At 54.1% G+C, this 22,205-nt stretch overlaps 11 protein-coding genes across 12 annotated transcripts; 5 read left to right on the forward strand and 6 right to left on the reverse strand.

The window, feature by feature from the left end:
- Positions 1–2,607: 2,607 nt before the first annotated feature.
- Positions 2,608–4,282, reverse strand: KRP23_6547 (uncharacterized protein; the record flags this gene model as incomplete). Its single annotated transcript, XM_067891750.1, has 3 exons — positions 2,608–2,676; positions 2,762–2,861; positions 3,033–4,282. The coding sequence occupies 3 exons, from the start codon at positions 4,280–4,282 to the stop codon at positions 2,608–2,610; spliced, it is 1,419 nt and encodes a 472-aa protein (XP_067746076.1).
- A 203-nt stretch (positions 4,283–4,485) lies between these two features.
- KRP23_6548 (Leucine-rich repeat-containing protein 56) lies at positions 4,486–7,226 on the forward strand (the record flags this gene model as incomplete). The annotated part of the gene is made up of 6 exons (XM_067891751.1): positions 4,486–4,767; positions 4,836–5,154; positions 5,234–5,281; positions 5,354–5,564; positions 6,522–6,620; positions 6,716–7,226. 6 exons carry the CDS (start codon positions 4,486–4,488, stop codon positions 7,224–7,226), a joined length of 1,470 nt encoding a protein of 489 aa, XP_067746077.1.
- Positions 7,227–7,471: 245 nt separating this feature from the next.
- KRP23_6549 (Arginine biosynthesis bifunctional protein ArgJ, mitochondrial) lies at positions 7,472–9,073 on the reverse strand (the record flags this gene model as incomplete). Its single annotated transcript, XM_067891752.1, has 4 exons — positions 7,472–7,570; positions 7,639–8,231; positions 8,299–8,415; positions 8,485–9,073. The coding sequence occupies 4 exons, from the start codon at positions 9,071–9,073 to the stop codon at positions 7,472–7,474; spliced, it is 1,398 nt and encodes a 465-aa protein (XP_067746078.1).
- A 149-nt stretch (positions 9,074–9,222) lies between these two features.
- On the forward strand, positions 9,223–9,782 carry KRP23_6550 (uncharacterized protein; the record flags this gene model as incomplete). The annotated part of the gene is made up of 2 exons (XM_067891753.1): positions 9,223–9,594; positions 9,663–9,782. The coding sequence occupies 2 exons, from the start codon at positions 9,223–9,225 to the stop codon at positions 9,780–9,782; spliced, it is 492 nt and encodes a 163-aa protein (XP_067746079.1).
- A 510-nt stretch (positions 9,783–10,292) lies between these two features.
- On the reverse strand, positions 10,293–13,568 carry KRP23_6551 (Ankyrin-3; the record flags this gene model as incomplete). The annotated part of the gene is made up of 1 exon (XM_067891754.1): positions 10,293–13,568. The coding sequence occupies one exon, from the start codon at positions 13,566–13,568 to the stop codon at positions 10,293–10,295; it is 3,276 nt and encodes a 1,091-aa protein (XP_067746080.1).
- Positions 13,569–14,269: 701 nt separating this feature from the next.
- Positions 14,270–16,402, forward strand: KRP23_6552 (Heat shock factor protein 2; the record flags this gene model as incomplete). 2 transcript variants are annotated; one of them, XM_067891756.1, is made up of 7 exons in its annotated part: positions 14,270–14,746; positions 14,818–14,937; positions 15,014–15,195; positions 15,313–15,476; positions 15,543–16,027; positions 16,123–16,206; positions 16,298–16,402. In XM_067891756.1, 7 exons carry the CDS (start codon positions 14,270–14,272, stop codon positions 16,400–16,402), a joined length of 1,617 nt encoding a protein of 538 aa, XP_067746082.1. The 2 variants fall into 2 exon arrangements, with proteins under 2 accessions (XP_067746082.1, XP_067746081.1); XM_067891755.1 differs by having other exon boundaries at positions 16,126–16,206.
- Positions 16,403–16,917: 515 nt separating this feature from the next.
- Positions 16,918–17,226, reverse strand: KRP23_6553 (uncharacterized protein; the record flags this gene model as incomplete). The annotated part of the gene is made up of 1 exon (XM_067891757.1): positions 16,918–17,226. One exon carries the CDS (start codon positions 17,224–17,226, stop codon positions 16,918–16,920), a length of 309 nt encoding a protein of 102 aa, XP_067746083.1.
- Positions 17,227–17,306: 80 nt separating this feature from the next.
- On the forward strand, positions 17,307–17,906 carry KRP23_6554 (uncharacterized protein; the record flags this gene model as incomplete). The annotated part of the gene is made up of 1 exon (XM_067891758.1): positions 17,307–17,906. The coding sequence occupies one exon, from the start codon at positions 17,307–17,309 to the stop codon at positions 17,904–17,906; it is 600 nt and encodes a 199-aa protein (XP_067746084.1).
- Positions 17,907–18,013: 107 nt separating this feature from the next.
- On the reverse strand, positions 18,014–18,917 carry KRP23_6555 (Calcyclin-binding protein; the record flags this gene model as incomplete). Its single annotated transcript, XM_067891759.1, has 4 exons — positions 18,014–18,109; positions 18,178–18,373; positions 18,447–18,475; positions 18,552–18,917. The coding sequence occupies 4 exons, from the start codon at positions 18,915–18,917 to the stop codon at positions 18,014–18,016; spliced, it is 687 nt and encodes a 228-aa protein (XP_067746085.1).
- Positions 18,918–19,109: 192 nt separating this feature from the next.
- Positions 19,110–21,640, forward strand: KRP23_6556 (uncharacterized protein; the record flags this gene model as incomplete). The annotated part of the gene is made up of 4 exons (XM_067891760.1): positions 19,110–19,698; positions 19,784–19,957; positions 20,022–20,153; positions 20,238–21,640. The coding sequence occupies 4 exons, from the start codon at positions 19,110–19,112 to the stop codon at positions 21,638–21,640; spliced, it is 2,298 nt and encodes a 765-aa protein (XP_067746086.1).
- A 97-nt stretch (positions 21,641–21,737) lies between these two features.
- KRP23_6557 (Dynein light chain 1, cytoplasmic) lies at positions 21,738–22,116 on the reverse strand (the record flags this gene model as incomplete). Its single annotated transcript, XM_067891761.1, has 2 exons — positions 21,738–21,792; positions 21,860–22,116. 2 exons carry the CDS (start codon positions 22,114–22,116, stop codon positions 21,738–21,740), a joined length of 312 nt encoding a protein of 103 aa, XP_067746087.1.
- Positions 22,117–22,205: the final 89 nt, after the last annotated feature.

A 22,205-nucleotide genomic window follows, 5' to 3' on the forward strand; every position in this document is an offset into this window, starting at 1 on the left:
GTGGAGCCGATGATGGCGTCCAAGAAGCAAAGGATGTCCCCGCGCGACGTGTGTGACCTGTCCGCCATCAGCTTCTCGTCGCTGTGGGCGCCAGACGGCAGCTGCAACCAGGACGAGCCGCTGTTTGATGCGCTGGACTCCATCGAGCTGACGGAGCTGGACTGGCACGCCGTCAGCTCACCCATTGAGGCGGACGCCTGCGACACCAATGGCATCAGTGCCATCGGCGTTGACCTTGACCTGCAGGCTAACTGTGCGGCGTCTGGTCTTGGTCTGCTCGGAGAAGAGGACTTGTGTGCCATCCTTGGCGACCTGGAGACTGCTCAGGAGCTGTCTGAGCGCGAGCTGAACGCTCTGCTCGGAGGCGCCTCCGACAGGGAAGAAGTGGATCTTGCTCTCGACGGTGACATCGAGTTTGACATCGCTGTCGACGCGGGCGTGGACTCCCTGCTCTTCGTGTAACTTTCAGCCTCCACTTCAAGACCTGCTCTTCGTGTAGTATAGGCTAGTAGCCATCCTATCTGTGTCACTAACTTATGAATCCACCATCAATATGTATCGGATAGCCCCAGGCCGGTCGTGTGTGTGTGCGTGTGTGTGTGTGTGTGTGTGTGTATGTATGTTTATGTGTGTGTCAAGTCCACGTCGTTGAAGTTGGTCTCGGTGGTCGTATCTCGTATCTTTTCTTTTGTTGTTGCAGGTTCGTCTACATACTCGACATGGCTACACTTTGATCCGCGTTTAATGCTACAGTATGTGCAAGCTGCATCGCTCACATTTCGAACGTTGTGGCGCAGGACTCCCGGTACTCCCGGTAACCTTCAAATGCGAGGGTTCGTTTTCCATTGATGACACTTGGCTATGTTAGCGACTTCCAATCTCCGTTCTAGCTATCGTCCTTATGTCGATGGAATTGCGAGGCTTCGCCAAGTACCTTCCTTCCCTCACCAACAACGCCAACGTACACGACACGCCAACAAGGGGCCACTCGAGCATCTCGCCTCAGATCTCCTAAACGCTCATCAAAGATAGCTCTCCGAGCCCAACAGGTCCACCCTGAAGCAGGGCCAGCAGGTGCTTTGTCGGAACACCCTCGCCACTTGTGTTCTCGGTGCGTTCCTCGGTTCCTCGCCAGCAGGGACACTCGCAACAACAGCAGATACGTTTACTTCTAGTCGAGCTTTCTTAGCGCCATGTGCGTCTGTCCTCCCACCTGTGGCAAGCATCATGGTGTGGCCCTTGGTGAGCTCCTTATCACCCTGCTGCTACTGCTGCCGGTGCGCGGCAGAAGCCACGCGTGTACCGCAGCAGCACAGGCGCCTCACGTGCTCTGACAGCAACGATCTCCGTCCGCCACAACTCAATTGGGTTCGACCCACACAAGCCACCGCGATCAACACCTTCGCGACCAACGAACCACGACAAGCTTCAACCAATCTACCACCACCAGCACAACCATGAATTCGCACAACGAATCTGCCTTCGCCACCGTGCCGCGCTTCGTACGCTCGGTCTACGACATGCTGCAGAACGAAGACCAGCGCATTCTCTCGTGGTCCGCCGATGGATCTCACTTCCAGGTCTACGACGTGCCGCGACTGGAGGTCGACGTGCTGCGCAAGTACTTCAAGCACGGCAAGTTCTCGAGCTTCCAGCGCCAGCTCAACAACTTCGGCTTCCACAAGTGGACCAAGACGCGAGCCAGTGTTGCCACGTTCAACCACGATGTCCTCGTACGGTGTCACCCGTCGCAGCTGAGCGCCTTGGTCGGCCAGATGAAGAAGAAGGTCGCGACAACGCCGACCAGTCCCACCACGTCCGCCAAGCGTCCTCGCAGTCTCCTCGCCTCCACCACGACAGTGACGGTGATGGTGGAGCCGATGATGGCGTCCAAGAAGCAAAGGATGTCCCCGCGCGACGTGTGTGACCTGTCCGCCATCAGCTTCTCGTCGCTGTGGGCGCCAGACGGCAGCTGCAACCAGGACGAGCCGCTGTTTGATGCGCTGGACTCCATCGAGCTGACGGAGCTGGACTGGCACGCCGTCAGCTCACCCATTGAGGCGGACGCCTGCGACACCAATGGCATCAGTGCCATCGGCGTTGACCTTGACCTGCAGGCTAACTGTGCGGCGTCTGGTCTTGGTCTGCTCGGAGAAGAGGACTTGTGTGCCATCCTTGGCGACCTGGAGACTGCTCAGGAGCTGTCTGAGCGCGAGCTGAACGCTCTGCTCGGAGGCGCCTCCGACAGGGAAGAAGTGGATCTTGCTCTCGACGGTGACATCGAGTTTGACATCGCTGTCGACGCGGGCGTGGACTCCCTGCTCTTCGTGTAACTTTCAGCCTCCACTTCAAGACCTGCTCTTCGTGTAGTATAGGCTAGTAGTCATCCCATCTTATTAATTCAGTGGATTCAATCACGCGTGATTTTGAGATCGCTAGTGCAATGTGTGAATGACGATGTGAACCAGCGTTGACTACCTTTTTAAACAGCTTTGCTCTGCGCCATCCATAGAGATGGGATATCATGATGCAAATGCTGTCATTGCTCCTCGGCTAAAGCATTTGTGCTCAGCAGTCGAAAATTCACCGCAGCTGGCGCCGGAAGCTTTAATAGTCCAAGTCATCCTGCTCCGTGATGTCATCCGCAGAGTTGCCCCATCGGCGCCTCGCACCGATCTACGAAAACACCAGCACATGCACATTTTCTCATGAATCATATCCGAAAATACAAAAAGCAAAAACTACCATTGCTTGCACGTACCTCGTCCAGGTCCTCGCTGTCGGCCAGAGACTCGTCCGACGACTCTTCGTCGGGATAATCGTTCGCCGCGTTGTCCTCGTCGTTCGAATCCTCGCTCAATCTGCATACCATGCACACCACAGGCAAAAGAAAGCGTCAAATCAAATCCAGCAAAAGCCGCCATCGCCAGCAACCCGCTGTCTCTCAGCATTATGCTCTTTAGATAGGTCCCGTTCGCGCCCACGTGCCCGCGCTTCAGCGGTCCCAGGGGTATCTATACAGGCATGCGTACCCGTCCACTTCTTCGTTGCTATCAATGTCGGACTCCAGCATGTACTCCTCCACCTCGTCGCTCGGCATATCTTCGGAAAGCCAGCGCTGCACCTCCGAACTCACGCTCACGACCGGCACTCCATGCACGCTAGTTTTATCAAAATCTCCTTGGGCGCTCGAGGTTGCGTCACCGCTGTCTTGTCCCTCACTGGCAGAGACATCAACGCAGTAGACATCGTACACGTAGTCTTTTTCGTGCTCCGCTTCCTCACAAGCCAATAACGCAGTCTCCACATTGGCGTGGCCCCCACGTTTCGCAAAGACCGCTGCAGTAGCACCTTCCCAATCTTGCTGAAGAACGCTGGTTGTGCCGGAGCGTAGCAGCACCTCGATAACATCACTCCGACCTTGAAGCGCCGCAGCCATGAGGATGGTACTTCCATCCGCAGGACGCTGAAACGTCATCGGATCCGCACGCAGCTCAGGCCGCCTCGCATGATATATCTGGAAAAACGGGGCAAAGTCGTTGGTCCGGAAGGCAGTCCAAATAGCCTCGTCAAGCTCGCGTTCGTGCGGGTTCAGCACTCTTGTGGGTTTTAACCGTGCACCGTTCACCGTGATGCCATTGGTTGTACTCTGTATCTCATCTGCAGTGTCCTTTTCCACCTGTTGCACAGCAGAAGCTGCCGACACTTGCAAATCCACGAGTCGGATGCCGTGCAGCTCCATCGTCTGCTTCTCCTTGATGTTCACGACGGACTGCAGGCCTCTGGAGCGCTGCATCTCCTCTTTTCGTCGCGCTTTGGAGAGACTCTGCTGCTGCTTTACTCTGGTCTCCGTCTGTTTGGATGCCGTGGGGTCCTTCTGGAACACGGGCTTCTTGGCCATCATGTCAGCGCGCTCGTCCTTGAGCGAGCGCGCCTTGCGCTTGAGTCTCTCGGTCCACTTGGCGCGTCCGGGCGCGATGGGTTCCTCCATCGTGTCAATGTGTTTGAACACGAAGCGCTTCTCGGTGGTCGAGAGCTTTGTGAAGGCCTGCAGCAGGTTCTGCGTCTCGGGTTTGGAGCGCTTCGAGTCCGGCTCACTGTGCACCACGAGACGCTCCATCGGGTCGTCCGTGCGCTTGCGCTTCAACCGGAGGAACACGAACGACGGCTTCTCATTGGCTGTCGCTTTGCCTTTCGACGCCTTTGGAGGTCTCGCCGCCGCAATTGACGGAGCTGCAGAGCGGCGAGCTGCCGGCGGAGGCGTCGACGTCGTGTCCACCATTTCTTATTGCCATCTCGAAGAGGCGGTTTCAAAAACGGATTTAGTGCGATGGGTAGTGTATGTGATGGCTACATGTAGCCATCTTAAAATACCGCTTCAACTTGCAATGATGCTGGGAGCGTATTATTAGCGTGGGCGTTGGCTTTGCGTGTTGTGGTTAGTGCTGCAATTGACGGGAGAGGTCCAGCCAGCTGCTTTGAACGATGATCACGGTCGCGGTGGGCGATCAACGCCACGAAATGGACGCGAACGTGGCTGCCTCACCGCCAACGAAACGAAAGCCAAGTGCCAACGTGAAGACCAGCTTCCTTATTCGAACGCTGCCAAGAGAGTGCAACCCCACACCTGTTCCTACTGGAGGATTGAGTGCGAGTGCGTCTGGGTTGCTGTCTCCATTGAAGAACAAGCTCGGCGGCCGACAAGAAGCGGATCTCGAGATTCTGCAGCAGGATAATCCGTTTGACGACATCACGGAAGAAAAGTTGGTGTGTTGGAGGTTTTGTCTTTTGCAAGATTGTTGACGTTGGTGACTCATTTTGTGTTGGTGTTGCAGAAACAATTGACAGGGAGTCAAGATCTGGCGCGGGTGGCTTCACTGCAAATATCCATCGACTCAACAAAGCAGTCGGTTGAGGTCATTGGGGAGCTGTTACCAACGCTGCGGCAGCTACGATTACAGCAGAGCACCCTCAGTAGCTTTCGAGATCTGGGAACATCTCTTGGCTCTTTGCGCGTTCTTTGGGCGATGCACAGCCAGATATCAGACCTCGATGGCATTGGTGCGCTTATGAATTTGCAAGAGCTCTATTTGCAGCACAACAATGTGAGCGATATCACCCCGTTGGCGTTGCATGAAGAGCTTCGCGTCATTGGTAAGAGCCACAAATGAACAATAGGAAAAGGTTTGCTGGAGCTCACGATTGTGCATTTTGCTGACTTAATATCACACAGATCTGGAAGGAAATCGCGTCGCGGACATTGGTCAGCTTGAGCAATTGGGTGAGAAGAATTCGTACTTGCTATCGCGTGCCTTGCTGTTGATGCTGACGATCTTTTGTCGCTGATGGTCAGCATTTTGCCCGCAGCTGACATCGTTAAACTTGACTGGAAATCCTGTTGAGACCGTCGAGCAGTACCGACAGATTGCTGCCAACTTTGTTCCACAGCTTGCAGCATTAGACGACAGAGCTTTTTCTGACACAGAGCGAGCTAAACTTTCAGATGCAGAGATTGACGCTGCCCTTCTCAAACACCGCGAACTGTTCCAAGCAGATGCCACCCAGTGCGGAGTCAATTCAATATCCAACTCACGGGGACCTTACGAGAGCAGCAGTTCACGCCAGCTTTCATATTGCCCGAGTGCTGCCAGTATCAATGAGCTCCCGGTGGACTCCCCGCTCAGCGATGATTCAGGCAGCCGCCTCACTCACGGAACAGATATTGTGTTCGCTGGAAATGTCTCGAGTGCTTTGCGTCGACACAGATATGAGGCTGAAGCTGGATCAACGCATGATATGCATGGCTCAGTCAGAGACAGCTTCGAAGGATCTACTAGCTCTGTCGGATCGCGTCCTTCTTCAAGTCACGGAATGCTTGACCGTCCCAAAACGCCAGCACGGCGTATTTCCATCACTGATACTCTGGATCGAGCTCGAGAGCTGGACACGCACAAACACAAGTCACGTGACGCTGTCCTGGATGAGCTCAAAACGTGGCAGCTAGAAAGTGTCGGTACGTCCCAAGTGGGCGTTCCCCGTGACACCGACGAAGCACTTTACAATGAGGTAGACAGCTCGTCGACCTGCACCAGATCTCGAAGAAAAGGAAGTGTCGATGGTATCAATGGCAGTGACGCCGTTGCTACAGCAAATAGAGTTCGACTGGAGCGCCGACCAAACACTTCCGCTGGAGTTCTGCGTAATGGTATCAATGTGAGAGAAGCTTTTGTCGAAATGGCAACCGGAAAACGAAATGGCCCACCCAGACCAAGCTCTCGAGCAGGATCTGTAAAGCAACGCAGTTCAGCTTCGAGCTCTCCAGGTGTGGATATTCTCATCTTGGATGGCGGTGATGATTATAAGCGACCGTGCTCACCAATGAAAACGCCGCGGGGTATCTTTACTACGAACTCCAGTAGAAAAAATGCTTTGGGTCGCAATCACGAGTGGAATTTGGAGGTGCTCTCCCCGAAAGTGGACATTACTACCGCAAAGCGGCACCTGCCATCTTCGTTGACCAGTAAGCAACAGCTCGAGCGCTCGATAGCCTCTCGCAAAAGAGGTTCCGAAAAATTTAAGGGTGATGATGACGGTTCTAGTGACAGTGACGCCGACGATGAGTAAGTGCCGCGTGAGTATTCATTTGGTTGCTCGCTTGTCATTTCTCCCAGGAGGCATCTCTCCAGAATGTAACCAGTTGTGTTTTCCATTTCAGATCAAGCGCTAGTCCAGCCGTGGCGACAGGTTTCAGTTGCCCGACGCTAGTTCCCAAGACAGCGTTCTTCAATGTGGCTGAGAGTTTGAATGCGATTGAAAAGTGGCGAGACGAGATGGAGTACGATGCGGAAGACACCGAAATTCTGAGTGTTGCCAGTCTTCAACAAAGCTGTCTTTCACCTCGTAGCGCCGCTGGACCTGAGGTGGAACCCCCCAGCATCAGCATTCCAGGTCAAATCCATGCTGCCAGTGGCAACCAGCAGCACTCGCCCACACGTCATGACCTGAAGCCCGAGCTCGGGCCAGGAAACGTTGAGAGCGATCGCCATCTCGTCCAACTCTTGAACGAAAAACATGGTCAGCTGAAAACTCGAGACGGCTTCCGATCGTACTTCCGCGGCATCGAGGAGGAACGCTTAGAGGGTATTCTTCGTCAAGCGTTTGCTGACATTGGTAAGGTGCGGCGCCGAATGCAGCTCATGAGTGGATTCTTCAGCCATGAATTATAGTGCTGGCACCAACGAAAACAAAATACAACAAGTTATGGGCACAAGCAATGTCAAAACTTGTAGTATGAAGTAGTCCCCTGGTGTATTAGGGAAATAGGAGTCACGCCCCCGGTGCAGTATTTTTCCAATCGTGTCGCAGCCGATAGCCATTCAGCAGTCCAGCGCCCCCGCATCCACTCGCAACTGAACAAGTTGTTTGCTCCAATCAAGTTCATGGCGATAATTCACACCTACTCTACGCCAGCTTACGAGCGGTAGTCGGCATTGATGGCCACGTACTCGTGCGTAAGGTCAATGCCCAGCACTTGAGTCTCCTCTGAACCAACGCCAAGGTCAATCTCCATCTAGTCCAACAATGAGAACAGAACAACGTTTAGAATAAGCAACCCATCAGAATACGAAAAGCGCTTACCTCGACAAACTTTCCGTGTGGCGGGAAGTTGTGCGAGCTGGCATCGAGGCCGCCACGAGTGGGCTCGATCAGCATCGCATCGCGCATGTGCTCCACAAGCTTGGCCTCAATCTCGTCGTTGAGCACCATCTCACCGTTCTCGAAGATAATAACGCCACCCATGTGAATCTTCATGCGACGTGTGATATCCACGTCCTTGTGGTGCAAGCCCATGTACTTCCCCACCGCCATGACCAAACGGCCCACGTTCGGGTCGTTGCCAGCGACGGCACACTTCAGGAGAGGCGAATTTACGACCGACTTGCCGACACCCTTCGCCATCTCCTTGGACAGAGCGCCACGCACGCGCACCCGCATCACGTGGTGTGCACCCTCGCCGTTTCGCACAATATCCTCGCTGAGTCCCAGACACACCTCGTGCAGCGCCTTCTTGAACTCATCTAGCTGGCTCATGTCGAAGGGGATTTGGTCCGAGGACACGAGAGTCACCGTGTCCGACGTGCTCTGGTCCGTGTCAATGCTGAGAGAGTTGTACGTGTCGCCAACCACCTCCGTCAGCAGCTGACGCAGCACGTCACGCGGGATCGACAGATCTACATCAAAAGCCACAGAAAAGTCAGTACAAGTCGAACACGTTAATCCTGAACAGCCAGGACGCACCGGTGAGGATGTAGGACAGCATCGTAGCCATGTTGGGCTCAATCATGCCAGCACCCTTGGCAATGCCGACGATGCGTCCGCCGCACACGTCCATGGAGCGGATCTTCGGATACAAGTCTGTCAACAAGCAGCAAAACAATCAGTTAACAATCTACGAAACCTCTATAAAAACCAGCTAATGCTTACCTGTCGTCATGATTCCCTCGGCAGCAGGCAGCACCGAGTCGGACTGCAGGCTGTTGACGAGCTTGGGGAGGTTCTCCACCATGGCTTCCACGGGAATGCGCCATCCGATGACGCCCGTGGAGCAGGGCAGCACCTGAGCGCCGCCCTCCAGCCGCAGGTGCTTGGCCAGGCTCTCGCAGACCTCTTCGGCGTCTGCAACGCCGCCGCCACTGGCGCACACGTTGGAGATCTTGTTGTTGACGAGGATGGCGCCCAGCGTGGGCTCGTGCAGCCGCTTGCGCCCCACGAGCACGGGCGCCCCGGGGAAGGCGTTCTGCGTGAAGACGGCGGCGAAAAGCGACGTGGGTTGCACAGGCTTGATGAGCGTCAAGGTCATGGTGGCCGGCAGGTGGGGCGCCTCTCGCGGGATGAAGTCCAGCTTGGTGGTGCCCACGGAGAAGCCCCAGGGCAGGCGGCTTTGGTGCGTCTGCAGGTAGTCGGTGTATTCGTGGCGCGATTCGAATACGAACGGGTGGCCGTGGGTGGACAGGCAGCGAGCCTGCAGCAGCGCGCGCGGACGCGAGAGCGATGACATGCGAAGGAGCGACATGGCGACGAATGCACTCGGGGGGACGCCGCTTTTCGTCTTGTGGGCCAGTGAACCAAAGATCGCCAGATATTAGTCCAAGTACGTGGCCGATTGACGCAAAATTTGGCCCCAACGTACCAAATCATATAATTTTGCTCCCATCGTCCAATATGATCGACGGAAACGAGTCGGAGGCCGGCTCGGACGCGCCGCCGCCACCTCCGCCGCCTCCTCCTCCCCCGCAGTCGCGTCCTGCGCAGCCGCTCAAGCCCAAGAAGAAGAAGGACTTCCGAGAGATTCTAACGCTATTCCACGAGGAGGAACAGCCGGACGCCACCACGACCAAACGCGTCTGGGCGGCGCTGTGGCAGACGACGCTGGCGGAAGCGCAGGACGAGCACAAGCGGCGGCGGCAGCAGGAGCAGCACGGACTTAAGCGCAAGAAAGGGGGCGAGCATGACCATACGCCAATGAGAGGAGCGCCAGGATCGCTCTCGAGACACGGCAGCATGGTCCAGGACCACCTCAAACGAGCACGACAGGTGCAGATTCTATTGCTAAGCTTTCCGGGATTTTTAAACGAGTTTTTCACGAATTTTTGTGTTTTTAGGGCTCTTCGGCGAGCACGGACTCATCCGAGTCCATCAAGGCTGGGAGACTGGGCGGTAGGTTCCCCAAGAACGCCCCGAAAGGGTCCAAACTCCTGCAGAAGTTTGGCGGCAGGAACTAGAACAGTGTTGCGTTATATATTGAGGTGCCATGAGAGTGAAACTGGCAAAAGTTAAGCTCAGCAGATGACGGATTCGAGAGACTGTTGTTATCGATGACGTACTTGTAGGCTGATGCGCTTGTTTCGTGGTTAAAGCATCCCAGACGCATGAGTATCTCTATGTATGTGCGGTGGGCTGTTAGATAGGCCTACTCCTACTCCTAGTCACGTTGTCCGGCGTTCCTGAAGGTAGACTGCCTATGCCTCCCATTCCAGAATGATACGTGAAGTACGAGTCTGCCGCGCCGAATGTAGAGCCCAAACACATCCTTAACCACACGATCGCGTTCTTGACCGCACATCTTGCGGTGCTGAGAGCAATCCTACAGGTATTTCCTAGCCACTCGCAGGTACAGCATTCACGGCGCTGAGGGGGAAACGACGAGCAGAACGCACAAGTGAAAATGTGGCAACAGAACAGTCAATCAATGAATAAATACATTCCAGCGAAGTTTCATCAACCTCATCAACTCAACCAACGCTGGCGCGTGGAGGCTTATCTCCATTGAGCCCCCTCGATTTCTGCAAAAACCTCCTAGCAGCTGCCTGGGCAACTGGACTCGACAGCAGTGACACACCAGCACCGCTAGCACGGCCCTCTTCACGGTCACCTGAGCGCAAGTCGCGTAGTAGCTCTCCGAACCCGCGTCCGTAGCTTAAGTCACTCGAGAAGACGTACGCCCGCCCCTCTCGTTCGAACAGCCTGCCCAGCGTAGAATCCACGCCTCGGGGCCGCTTCGAAAAATATATTGGCACAATCGTCTTGCCCTTGTCTTCAGCAAACGCCAACTGGTCACTCACCAGCTCCGTCTTCACACTTCGCTCCGAAAGCACGACCAGGAAAACCGAGCTCTGCAGGATAGCATCCTTCGCTGCCAAGATGCGCTCCTTGGTGCTGGAGACATTAGTCATTGAATCCACCACAAACGGCAATTGATGACGACGCAGCTCCGTGCACAAGCGCGTCACAAAGTCGCGATGGCAATCGCCGTGCGATACGAAGATCGAGAATGTAGGACCTCCTCCAAACGTACTCCGCCTCCCACTACCGCGCACGACCACGGCATTCACTATATCATCCAACCGACGATGCTTGAGCGTTGAAGTCCTTACTATTGGTTGCGTGTACCTACTTGCCATCGTTTGAGCAAGTTCTCGACTGCCTTCCAACCGATGCATCTCAACCTCGTCACGCAATCCGTCAATGAGACTTCTGAGGCTAGCCTGAAACTTGTCCTCATCAATTTCAAACTTCAAACGGTCCATGGACGATGAATCCGACGAGGTAGAACTGTTGTCGCTAACTTCTGGTATTTTGGCATGACTGGAAGTCACGGCCTGGCCGAAAGGCACAATCTGTCGCGTGAAAACAAATACCTGCAACTCTTCAGACATTTTGACGGCTTCACACGATATTGGCACCACCGGTACTTCGTGCTGCTTAGCAAATGCAAGCTCATCCATACACAGTATGCTCTGCGCATACCCATTTGTGAGCATGCACACGATAGCAGAAGCGTTCTTCATCACCCCCAGCGATTCTTCTGATGCACCACCACCCTCGTTACCCACAGCATCTTCGTGTTCATCGCGCATATACACTGTCATGAAGTTTTGTTCAATACCAGCCTTTACACGCTCAGCAAAACCGCGAAACACCGGGTCGAATGATAACACAACATCGACACAACCACCTGCGATCTTGACTACGTACTGTAGTTCAGCCGACGCGCAGCACTCGATAGCCCGACGTCCATCCCCATTCAGCGCGTACAGGTCAGCTTTACCTTCGACTAGTAGAGACAGCGCAGTCTCCTTATAACCGAGCCGCAATGCAATGTGGAGAGGAGTCTCCTCCATTTCATTTGGGACAAGTTCACTGACATCCGCGCCAAAACGGACAAAGAGTTCTACGCAATCTCCTCGAAGTAGACCCCCTTCCACAGCAAACGCTAGCGGGGTCATTCCGTCATGGTCCAATTGCAAATAGTCTGCATCCACAGCGAGGAGCTCCTCTACTGCTCCAGGATAGTTGTGGCGAGCTGCCCAGTGCAGAGGTGTCCGTCCATGACTGTCCTTAGCATTGACATCAGCACCGTGTTTCACAAGTTCACTGATGACACGCTGTCTTCCCATCACAGCAGCCCAGTGAAGAGGCGTACGACTGTGGGCGCCTCGCTGAAACTCGCCTAAAACATCTGGGCTAATGCCCCACGACAGCAAATGGTTCACGGCAGCAAGGTTTCCTGCAGCGGATGTTTCGTGCAGCGGGGTGAGCGCAACATCAGCTCCCCATTCCTCTAGCACTGCGGCCAGCTCGCGACGGCCCGATAACTGCGCTCGTTGAAGCACAGTCGTGCTGGCAGCGTTACCAGACCCCGGAACTAACAGAATGTTGGCTCCGTGCCTGATGAGACTTTCGACGACGTCGGCTGAGTCAGCTAAGAAAATCGGGGTGACACGCATCGAACGAGAGAAAAAGCTGGACCGCGCAATGATGTCCAAGTTGGCCCCATGCTTCACCAGGAGATCAATGACCTGCGTGTGGCCGTGCAAAGCGGCCACATGCAGAGGTGCTCCCAGTATATGCGTCACTTTCTTCACTCGCAGCTGACACAGCTCGTACAGCAGCTCCAAATTAAACGTGGCGCCAGATATTTTATCGAGAAAGTTCGGGTTCAGCCCTGCTTCAAGTAGCACCGAAACGACTCGAACATCGCCAGCTCGACACGCCACGTGCAGAGGGTTCTGCGTTCGATGCGAGAACATCCAACATACCAGTGACGGCGTAGTGTACATTCGATTGAGCAGCATATCCAGCTGCACCTTGGATCCGAGTACGTGTTCAGCGCGCTCCAGCAGTTTCTCCACTGCTGCACAATTTCCGCTCGCTGCAGCGTCGTACAGCGCGCCACGCAGCTGCCTCTCGACCGTGCGCACGGTACTCGGCGTCGTGGCCCACGGATGCAGTTCCTGGTTCAGCGTCAGGTACGTATCCACATGGTTTGCCTGGAGAATGGGTGTGTTGACTCCATTGGGAGCGGAGTTTCTATCGTCACTTCCGGCAGTAGCATTCCCCCCGGCCAGTGCCGTCGGAGCCACTGCCATCAACTCATCTTCTTCCAGCCCGGCTCCAAGCTGCAACTGCTGATGGGCGCGCAGCTTGTCGAACTGCTGAGTATGCAGCGCGATGGTGAGAATGGCCAGCAGCGTCACATACGACACGGGGTCCGTCCAAATGGCCCACACGCCTTCCTCCGTGAGGTCTCCGAAGGCCCAGTACACGCCCAGCATGAGTACGACGATCCACGTGAGAGAGACCGTTTGCACCACCACAATAGCTTCGAACACGGCCAGCGTCAGTGTGCGCTCCAGCGTCACGCCAGGCCCATCGAATGCTGAGCGGGTGAGCGAGAAGGAGCTCACGGCGCGCGAGCCCAGCAGCTGCTCGCTCGTGGTGGCTGCGGTCGTAGACGTCTCCACAATCGGCTTTTCGGCCTCGTGAACGCGGTAGAGCGGCACGAAGGGCATCGCCGCCAGCCCCAGCGACACGTTGAGCGCCTGCAGACCGAGCCAAGTGTCCAGCACGAAGCCCTGCTTGCTGGAGAACCAAAGCAGCAGCAGTGAGCCCAGCGACAGCAACGACGTGCAGGCCACGCGCCACGTGTAGTAGGAATTGGACCACTGCAGGTAGGCGTCGGCGCCGCGCCAGCCCCCGCGAGCAGGAGGCGTCGCGTTGGAAGCCATCGCGTGTCGGAATGATGCTCAACTCATCGAAATCCTGTGAACACGCATAAAAGGTAGTAAATGCGAATTTGAGAGGGGATGACAAATTCCGACCAATAAGAGAAGAGCAGCTGCCAACGGGTCGAATTCCAATGCATTTGAATAAGACTGGCTTGTGTTTTGTATGGGATTTCTCGGACGAACGCGGTGGACTATGTCAAGCCATGTGTGCCATTGCTATATGTATTATGTGCTCATCAAAAATACTTTAGATGGCCACTAAGGCTCCACGCGATCCTTCGGAGAATGCTTGGTAAACACGCACCATACTCACATGTCCCGAAACGAAACCGCCCACGATTGGTGGGATATTTAGCCAATCGCAGTCGGCTAAAATCAGCCCGACCTGTCTGACGAAAGCAGCCAGAAACTCCGCAACACAGACAATTCCCACTGTAGCAAAGCTTGAGAGTCATTTTCCGGCATACAAAAGGCGGTCGTTCAACCAATCAACCGAACGTCCGAACGCGACTTTCACAAGGAAGAAAGCAGGACCAGAAGGAGCGCACACGTTGCACGCGCAGCGCTCTGTCGGACCGTCGACAGCGCCAGACCGCAGGGGCTAACAGCAGCAACAGGCGCAGCACACGTAGATCTCCGTTTGAGCTGCTCGCACCGACAGCAGACCCGTAAAGCAGCAGGAACAGGTGGACAGGCAGGTCATGGCCAAACGCATTCGAGTGACCAAGCCGGACGCGCCCGTGGGCTTCGTAGACGTCGCCACGACGTCCCCAGTGCTGATCAACACTGCGCCCAAGGGAAAGGCCCCCACACCTACGAACGCCGAGGGGAAGCACGTGATGCTGCCCGCGTTCCTGTCCAAGACGTACGAAATCTTCAGTATGCCCGAGTTCTCGCACGTGTGCGGTTGGAATGCCAACGGAGATACCATCATCGTGTCGCAGCTTGAGGCCTTCGTGGCTATGGTGCTGCCGCGCTTCTTCAAGCACCGCAACTTCCCGTCTTTCGTGCGCCAGCTCAACCTCTACGGCTTCCACAAGACGGTGCTGGATTCAAAGCGGCTAGAGTTCCAACACCCGTACTTTAAGCGCGGGCGGCCGGACCTGCTGCACCACATCAAGCGTAAGGTTTCCAACAGCAGCCACCACAACCAGCAGCTCGTGAGCACGTCGATTCAGGTGGGTTGATTGGCGACATGCGATCGATTCGTTGGGTGATGTTCTAATGTCTGGTTGAGTATTTTGAGCAGAACTCGCGACTTGATGCGCATCGGGAGATTTCCGACACGCTGCTGCGGGAGATGAAGGAGCTGCGGCAGCGCAGCGACGCCATGGAGAAGCGTCTGCGTGACCTGGAGATTGATAACGCGGTACGGGCGACCGGTTCCAGAATATTAGACAGTGTAGCTATTGCAGGGGCTGATTATTTTTTTGCTGCGATAACAGATTGTGCGGAGCGACAACGTGAAGTTGTGGAAGCACCTCGAGTCAGCGAAGGACAAGCAGCTCATTATGCAGGAGAAGATGAAGAAAATCATGTGGATTCTGTTTCAGATCTACCGAGGAAAGCAGCAGAATCTCCCCAAACTTTCTGGCAACGACGTTGCGGGTGCTGTTGTCAGCGAAGAGTAAGTGCCGAAGGCGTGTTTCTGCCAAATGGAGTATGCAATATGTGACTAACCAGTTTTTGCTGCTGTGTGGTGTTTGCATTTCGCGCCTGCTAAACGTTGGCTTCGAACTACCAGTATGCTTGGACCAAAGGAATTCCGTGATGTGTTACGTTTCTTGGCGATGGATGACCCCCCTTTGTTGCCTGGGTCCTCGGCGAATGTAGCCACAGCTGCGCCAAGCTCTCGGAAGCGTAAATTTGTCGAGGTGCCACCGGATGTTGGCGACAGCTATAAACTAGGTACAGTTGAAGACACCTTGTGATCGATCAAATTTGTTGTACTCACTTGATACTGTTTATTTTCAGATGTAGAACCATCTTCTGTCGTCGAGGTACCGAGCGAGGTGGAAGATCTCAACCCCTTTGCCATGACTGTTCCTTCCAACAAGCTTCCTGTGGCACACCAAGATGGAGGGCAGAACAACATCCTAAGCATTTTCTCCCCGATCAATGCGATGAACAACAGTGTGCCCAGCATTGACCCAATGCTCGGTGGATTCCTCACAAATGGTGTGGAGACGGTGCCTAGCATTTCACAAACAAGCGCATCTGCACCGACTGCATCGACACCGATTGAAGCGGCCCCTACTGGATCGGCATCAACCGTATCAACCCCGGATGAAGGCGCACCTGTTGCCAGCAACAGGGACTGTACTCCAAGTGACTCCACGGTCGCGTCGAATGGTACTGCCACAGAGCCGTCGGCGGATGCAAACAATCAGCTGGCTTTTTTGGACGAAGAGCTGCCTCTGCTGCCTGACTCTCACTACAACTTCACCGACGGCGAACAGGTACTGTAACACATCCTGTGGTTATGGTTGTTTGCATGATTACCTTTTTGTGGATCACTGTGTAATGGGGTGTCTTGTTTTGGACTGCGCATTAGCAGGCAGTGATGAAGAAGCTCGAGGATTTCGAGACGTCACTACTGGACGAATACGACGTCAGCTGCCTCGACACGTTGCTACAGGTGGGTTCTAATAGGTTTTGTATATGTGATTTTCTCTGGGAGAACATTTACTTAATCTGCTTCTGTTCTTCATTGTTGTTTTTACGAACAGCAACTGAAAAGCTCTGGTAGCGGCGACAAATCAGCCAGTGTTTCAGTGGCAGATCCGGAGGAGGTTGTGGTGGGACCAACCAACGCGACCCCACACGATGCGTAATGGAGACTTATTGCGGACCAAAGTCAGCTACCATTGCGACAGTGCTCATGCTCCGGAAGCTGGTGGTGGTGATTGCGAGCACCGCCTCATCGAAGAAGTTACATATCCACGTACATGTCAAGCGAGTTGCCGCGTGCGCGTGTCGTCACTGGTAGGAGTTGCCCAGCGCTGCAGCGATGCATGCGTGTCACTACTCTTATCGACTGATAGACAAGCGATTGAACACGTCGACTCGCGTCTCCTCGCCCGGTATAGAAACAGATCGAGTGTCAAAAAGTCAAGAGAAGATCAAGCGGAGCGAGATCGCGACGCGAAACCAAGAGAAACGGAGACGAGTTCGTACGAACAAACAGCCAACAGTTGATGCGATAGGCATTCGACGGCAGCGAACGAGCGCTCCGAAACGATGACGAACCCATACATGCGGCTGTTTTTATTTATGCGCAAGAAGCGAGAATCGAGACAACCTAAAACGAGAACAAGAAAAATGGCTCTTCATGTTGTACTACTGGACTTCATCCTCTAGGTGTTGGTTCTTGGCGGCGACTAGTAGCTTTATGCCCTTCTAGTTCACTGCGAAGCCGTTGGATCTCTTTGTCCTTCCGGCTCAGCTCCAGTTGCGCCGTAACGAAGAGAGTTGAGATGTTGGTCTCCAGTTGCTTGTTGGCGGCACCGAGCTGTCGGTTCTGCTCCTGCAATTGCGCGAGCTCATCTCTAAGTCGCGAGTTCTCCTTCTCCACTTGAGTCTTGAGATCCAGCGCCTCCTTCTTCTCCAACGCGCTCGTGGACGTGTCTAGGTCCCCGTACAAGTCCTCCGTGCTCATTGTCGCCAATTCGCTAGTGACGCATACAAACTCCCAGCTACAACGCGTCGGATTTAGTCGGAAACCGGTCAATTGAGACCATGGACTCGCGGTGCATCAAGTTCTGGGAGGATGGTCAGGTGCTGGTGGCCGCCATCTCCGGCGCGGCACGGGTGGACCAGACGCAGGGCAAGATTTTCAAGGAGCTGCGAACCATGAGTCGCTTTGTGCAGCGCAACCAGAGCCAGCGCTTCAGCGACGCGGCGCAGCAGAAGCTCGTGGACTGTGTGGGGCACTACGTGGGACTGGGCAAGCAGGGAGGCGCCATGCTGCCAGTGGCAGAAGCCACGTTTCAAACTGTGAAGGATGGTTTGGCCATGCCGTTCAACGTGTTTGGCACCAAGCACAAGAAGCGGTTGCTCAAATGGTACAACGAACTTATTACCATCGTAGGCGGAGACGCGGACGCGGCAATTGCTGGAGAAGCTGCCAAGCCGAACATCGAGTGGGGCGTCATGGACATTGACGAGGACGGGTTCCTGTCACTCATGCAGGTAGAAAGCGGAGACACAAACGAGAGCTTCCAGGTACAAAAGAAGAGCGAAGAGTACAAACAGATCAAAAAGGCGCTGGAGAACAACGAAGTTACGGTCGTCACCAACGGCGACGACATCGTGGACATACGCGTTGAAGGAGACTAGATGGAAGAAAGCTTCCTACTTGCATGGTAGAGCATAATTAAGAGTAGTCAAAATGCGTCGAACGTTGATCCCATCTGACGTTGTGCTTACGGTGTGATGTTGCACAGTTAAAACGGACTGGCAGCACCAGTCTTGTCGCGACTCTCACTCCACGCCTTGGCGATCGTGCGCTTCATCTCGTCGTCTCCTTCGTCGTACATGTTCTGCAACCAAAGAGGAATGAGTAAATCTGGAGTACATGCATCTCAAACACATTACAAAAACAACGCACCTTCATCATATCCATGATTCCAGCAGACGGGTCGCTGGTGTCGGGCTTGCTGGTCTTCACCGGGTTCTTGGCCGTGAGATTCATCCATGTGGTGTCCTTGTCAGCCTTGTACAGTGAGACTGTAACGCGGTTCTTCTTGGCGCGGATCGAGCTCTTGGCAGGGTCAATCTCTTTCTCCAAGTGCTGCTTCAACAGACTACAAGCGACAACAAAAACCCACAAGAACCTCGTCAGATGTATTCTTCTCACTCCAATTGACCACAACGCACCGGTAGTTCTTGCCATCTAGTCCAATAATCTACCGAACAAAACCACCACCATTAAGTCAGCTACTCCTCATTACCCATGTTATCCCCATCGAGAAAATCACGAACCTTGAGGTCGAATGACGTCTTGGTGAAATGGCACGTGATGTTCTCCTTGGGCAGGTCACCGACGCCGTCGATGCCCGACATAACATAGACCGCCACCTTATGCTTGCCGTAGCCGTCGTCCTCCCAGCCGAAGCGACTGATCTCCGTGAACGTGGTTTGGTCGCCGGCCACTGGCTCCACCTTGCGAGCCGCCACCTTGACGGGCGCCGGCTGCACGGGCGTCTCCGCCTCATGGTGCGGCTTGGCGGCCTTCAGCACCTTCTGCTTGCGCTGCAGCAGCTGCTCCAGGTCGTGGCGGTTGCCGGCCGTCTTGGTCTGCGCCAGGAGCGTCTGCAACTCCGCCACTTCAGCCGCCAGTTCGCTCATGATATCCTCAATAAATCCAAATCAGCAAATTTACTGCCAGCAATCGGTAAATTCTAGAACGACACATATATTATACTCAGGACTATTTTAAACTTGATGTCAGTATGTCTAGCTTCAATGAAACTATGAAGACATATGTTTAGGGTGTCATATTATATTAGTGTACCCACTACGCTTTTCGCGCGCGACAGCATGGACGGAAGCGCCCTCGACTCGGTCTCTGCTGAGGCCTCTGGGGGCGTCCCGCTCGTGTCTCCGCCGGCTATAGACGTGGTCGGTCCCTCTGCTGCGCCTGGTAGCGCAGGACCGGTCACCACGGGCCTTGTACAGCCCTCTCAACGAGCGTTTCGTTCGACTCCCAACTCCACGCCCAAGGGATCCCCAGCGCGGCTCACAGAGGCGTCAATGGCTCAGTACGGACAGCAGGAGGTGAAGCAGACGCCCGATCGGCCGGCGACGCCAGAAACCGCGTCTTCGGGTTCTTCGCAGCGATCAGGAAGCGACGCGTCCGAGGGCGAAAAAGGCGGCGACAGGACGCAAAATAATTGCCCAGGAGACGCTAATATGCTACAAGATGGCAGGAGTGATGGTAGCAGAGTGCAACAGATGCAGGTGGCAGGGTGGATGGCAGGGCAAGGAGTTTCAGGACAGACCAACGGCGTTTTTGCTGTTGCGGCGGCGCCTGCTGCTCCTGTGCCTACAAAGAAGCCCAAGAGGTGGTTCGATGTCATCCCGATGGTACTGCAGAACTTCAAGGCGCACGACCAGGAGCAGGTTAAACGTACGCGATGGATAATGTTGGGATATTTGTTGGATTTTTGCTGACGTAGCTCTTGTAATCTGCCATTTGGGTGTGGGGCTTTCAGAACTGGCGCTGCCGCAGTGTGTGGTGTGTAAACTGTGCGAGAAGGCTCAAAAGGCGGAGGTCAAATGTCGACAGGATGACTGCAAACTGGTTGACCAACCTTTGTGCTCGAGATGCTGGGAAACCTCCCATTCTTCAGACGAGAAGAAACAGCACCGGCAGCTTCCCACAGCAAGTGAGTCATTTTCTTCTTCTTGGTTTGTAATGCTGCTGTACGCTAATCCATTTTTCTGATAAAGTTTGCCAACAGTGCGAGGTGGATCGAATTACCTTTTGGTGTGCGGATTGCGACCTGAAGTTTTGTCAAGTGTGTTTCGATCGAATCCACAGTGTAACCAAGACGAAAATCCATCGCAAAGTAGCCTCAGAAGGTACGTTTATCGCTGCAAACTATTCACATGCGGTCGAGTTACGCCGGAAAGTGCTTACTGTTTGCATGTTGTTAATGTCAACAGATGCACCTGGAAGCTGTTTGGTAACATCGGACTGGTCGGAGCCCTTTCAGAATGCAATTATGCAGATGATTGCGGCGCGGAAGCATCCACCTCCGGCTTCGGCTGGCAGTGGAGGGGATTCCATCGGTGGAAAACGAAAGCGGGATATTGAAGTAATCGTTATTGACGACGATGACGATGAAGATTTTGATGATGCAAGTGCGCCCCCTATCAGCAATGGAATTTCCGAGCAGCATGCTCAAAATACGCAATATGGCATCAACACTGGAGCAGAGAATGTGGGAGTAGAGAATGCATTAACGCGTTCCAATGCAGTATTCTCGCAACTCCAAATGCCGAACCAGGCTGTTCCTAAAAGCACATTGTTCGAGCCCCCAGTTATCCAGAACGCTATGATAGAGCCTATTCCGTTTCCTCAGGAGCTGGGAACCGCATCGTCATCGCTATCATCGTCTGCTGAATTTGGATCGGCGCAGACTAGATCTGTTGGCACAATATCGTCAATATCAACCGGAAACAATACAGTGAACATCAACACAAACGCGGGGAGCTCGCAGTGGAACAACGAAACAAGTCAATTTGCAGCATCTGCCTCCATGGGATCAACAGGTTATACCGGCGGGATGATGAGTGTAACACCGAGCTCGACACCGGCTTCTGTAAGCATGGCAAATGGAGTGTGGTCGACAAATTCTGCCATTAGCACAGATTTGGCCAGCACATCCAATTCTGGCAATCTTTTGCCACTCGGGGGTGCAGTTTTTGCGGAGAATGCGCTGGTTGATTCTTTGATAGACCGCTATCATGAGATGAACCAAAATGTAACCAATATGGAGCTGCAAAGCGAGCAGCTGACCAGACAGATAGCAGTCGCAACGTGTCAAGGTCCGTACGCAGCAGGATCCATAATGGGCATGCTAAACAAGTTGCAGCCTGTACTGGAGGCAGCAAGAGAACGACGCGACAAGTTTTTGATCGCGATGATTATCCAGTCGAACGACATCATGGCTGCTGTGCGACTTCTGCGCTTGACGGAACTCGGTGATGTACCTCAGGTTCCCATGATTAGCCACCGGAAGTGCCTGCAGATATCCAACGAGATCAATCAGCACAAGAAGAAGCTCCTCGAACTGAATCAGCAGCTGAGTGAGACGCTTAACCTGTCTAATGTTGTAAGTTCCAACTGGGAGAACACGCTTATTCGAACTACCAGTGGCAATATTCAGATGCATGAGAAGAGCATCAAGAAGCTGAAGAAGGACCGCGAAGTGGAAATTGTGCGTATTGTACAGTTCAGCAACAATATCCGCGTGACACTGAAGCTGGCGTTTCAGCGTTCTGTGGAGATACGACGCCAGCATCAGCAACAGCAGCAGCAGCAACAGTTTCAGCCGTATGGATAGTTTTGCTATCCAGACGTCACGCGAGACTGAAAAGCGAGGAGCGACAACGATGTAGGCAAAAGACCAATTATTTAAGTGGCAAATGAATGCACCAGTGTCAACCGTGCCGATACACAAGGAATCCAATCTGCCCCAGAAAGAAGTACAGCATCCTGCGAGCAACACATGGTAATGCATGAATTCGAGCTAACTTTTGCATAAGATAGCAGGTGAACTCACTTTTTGACCTCATGCGAGACGAAGGAGCCGAAGGACTTACCTACAATGACATGCCACGCACCTCCCTGGGTCTCTTCGATTTCGTGCTTGATTTGCTGCGCAACCTCCGTGAAGTGGTTCTTCTCGCCCTTGTACAGTGCTTTGAGCGCATTGGTGGCGCTAGTGAGGATGAGCTCCTCCAATTCCTTGGTTGTGTCTTGGTACACGATGCGCAGGCCACCGACAGACACATCGTCCTTCTTTTGAGCCTTGGACATGACTTTGATCGCCGAGTTGCTGTATCTTTTTCTGTAGGAAGTCGACTTGTGCACGACCGTTGGTATCCAATCGAGACTTGCTAATTCGA

The sequence above is a fragment of the Phytophthora ramorum genome (assembly GCF_020800215.1).
Source record: "Phytophthora ramorum isolate Pr-102 chromosome Unknown Phyram_PR-102_s0005, whole genome shotgun sequence".
In the NCBI taxonomy this organism is placed as follows: domain Eukaryota; phylum Oomycota; class Peronosporomycetes; order Peronosporales; family Peronosporaceae; genus Phytophthora; species Phytophthora ramorum.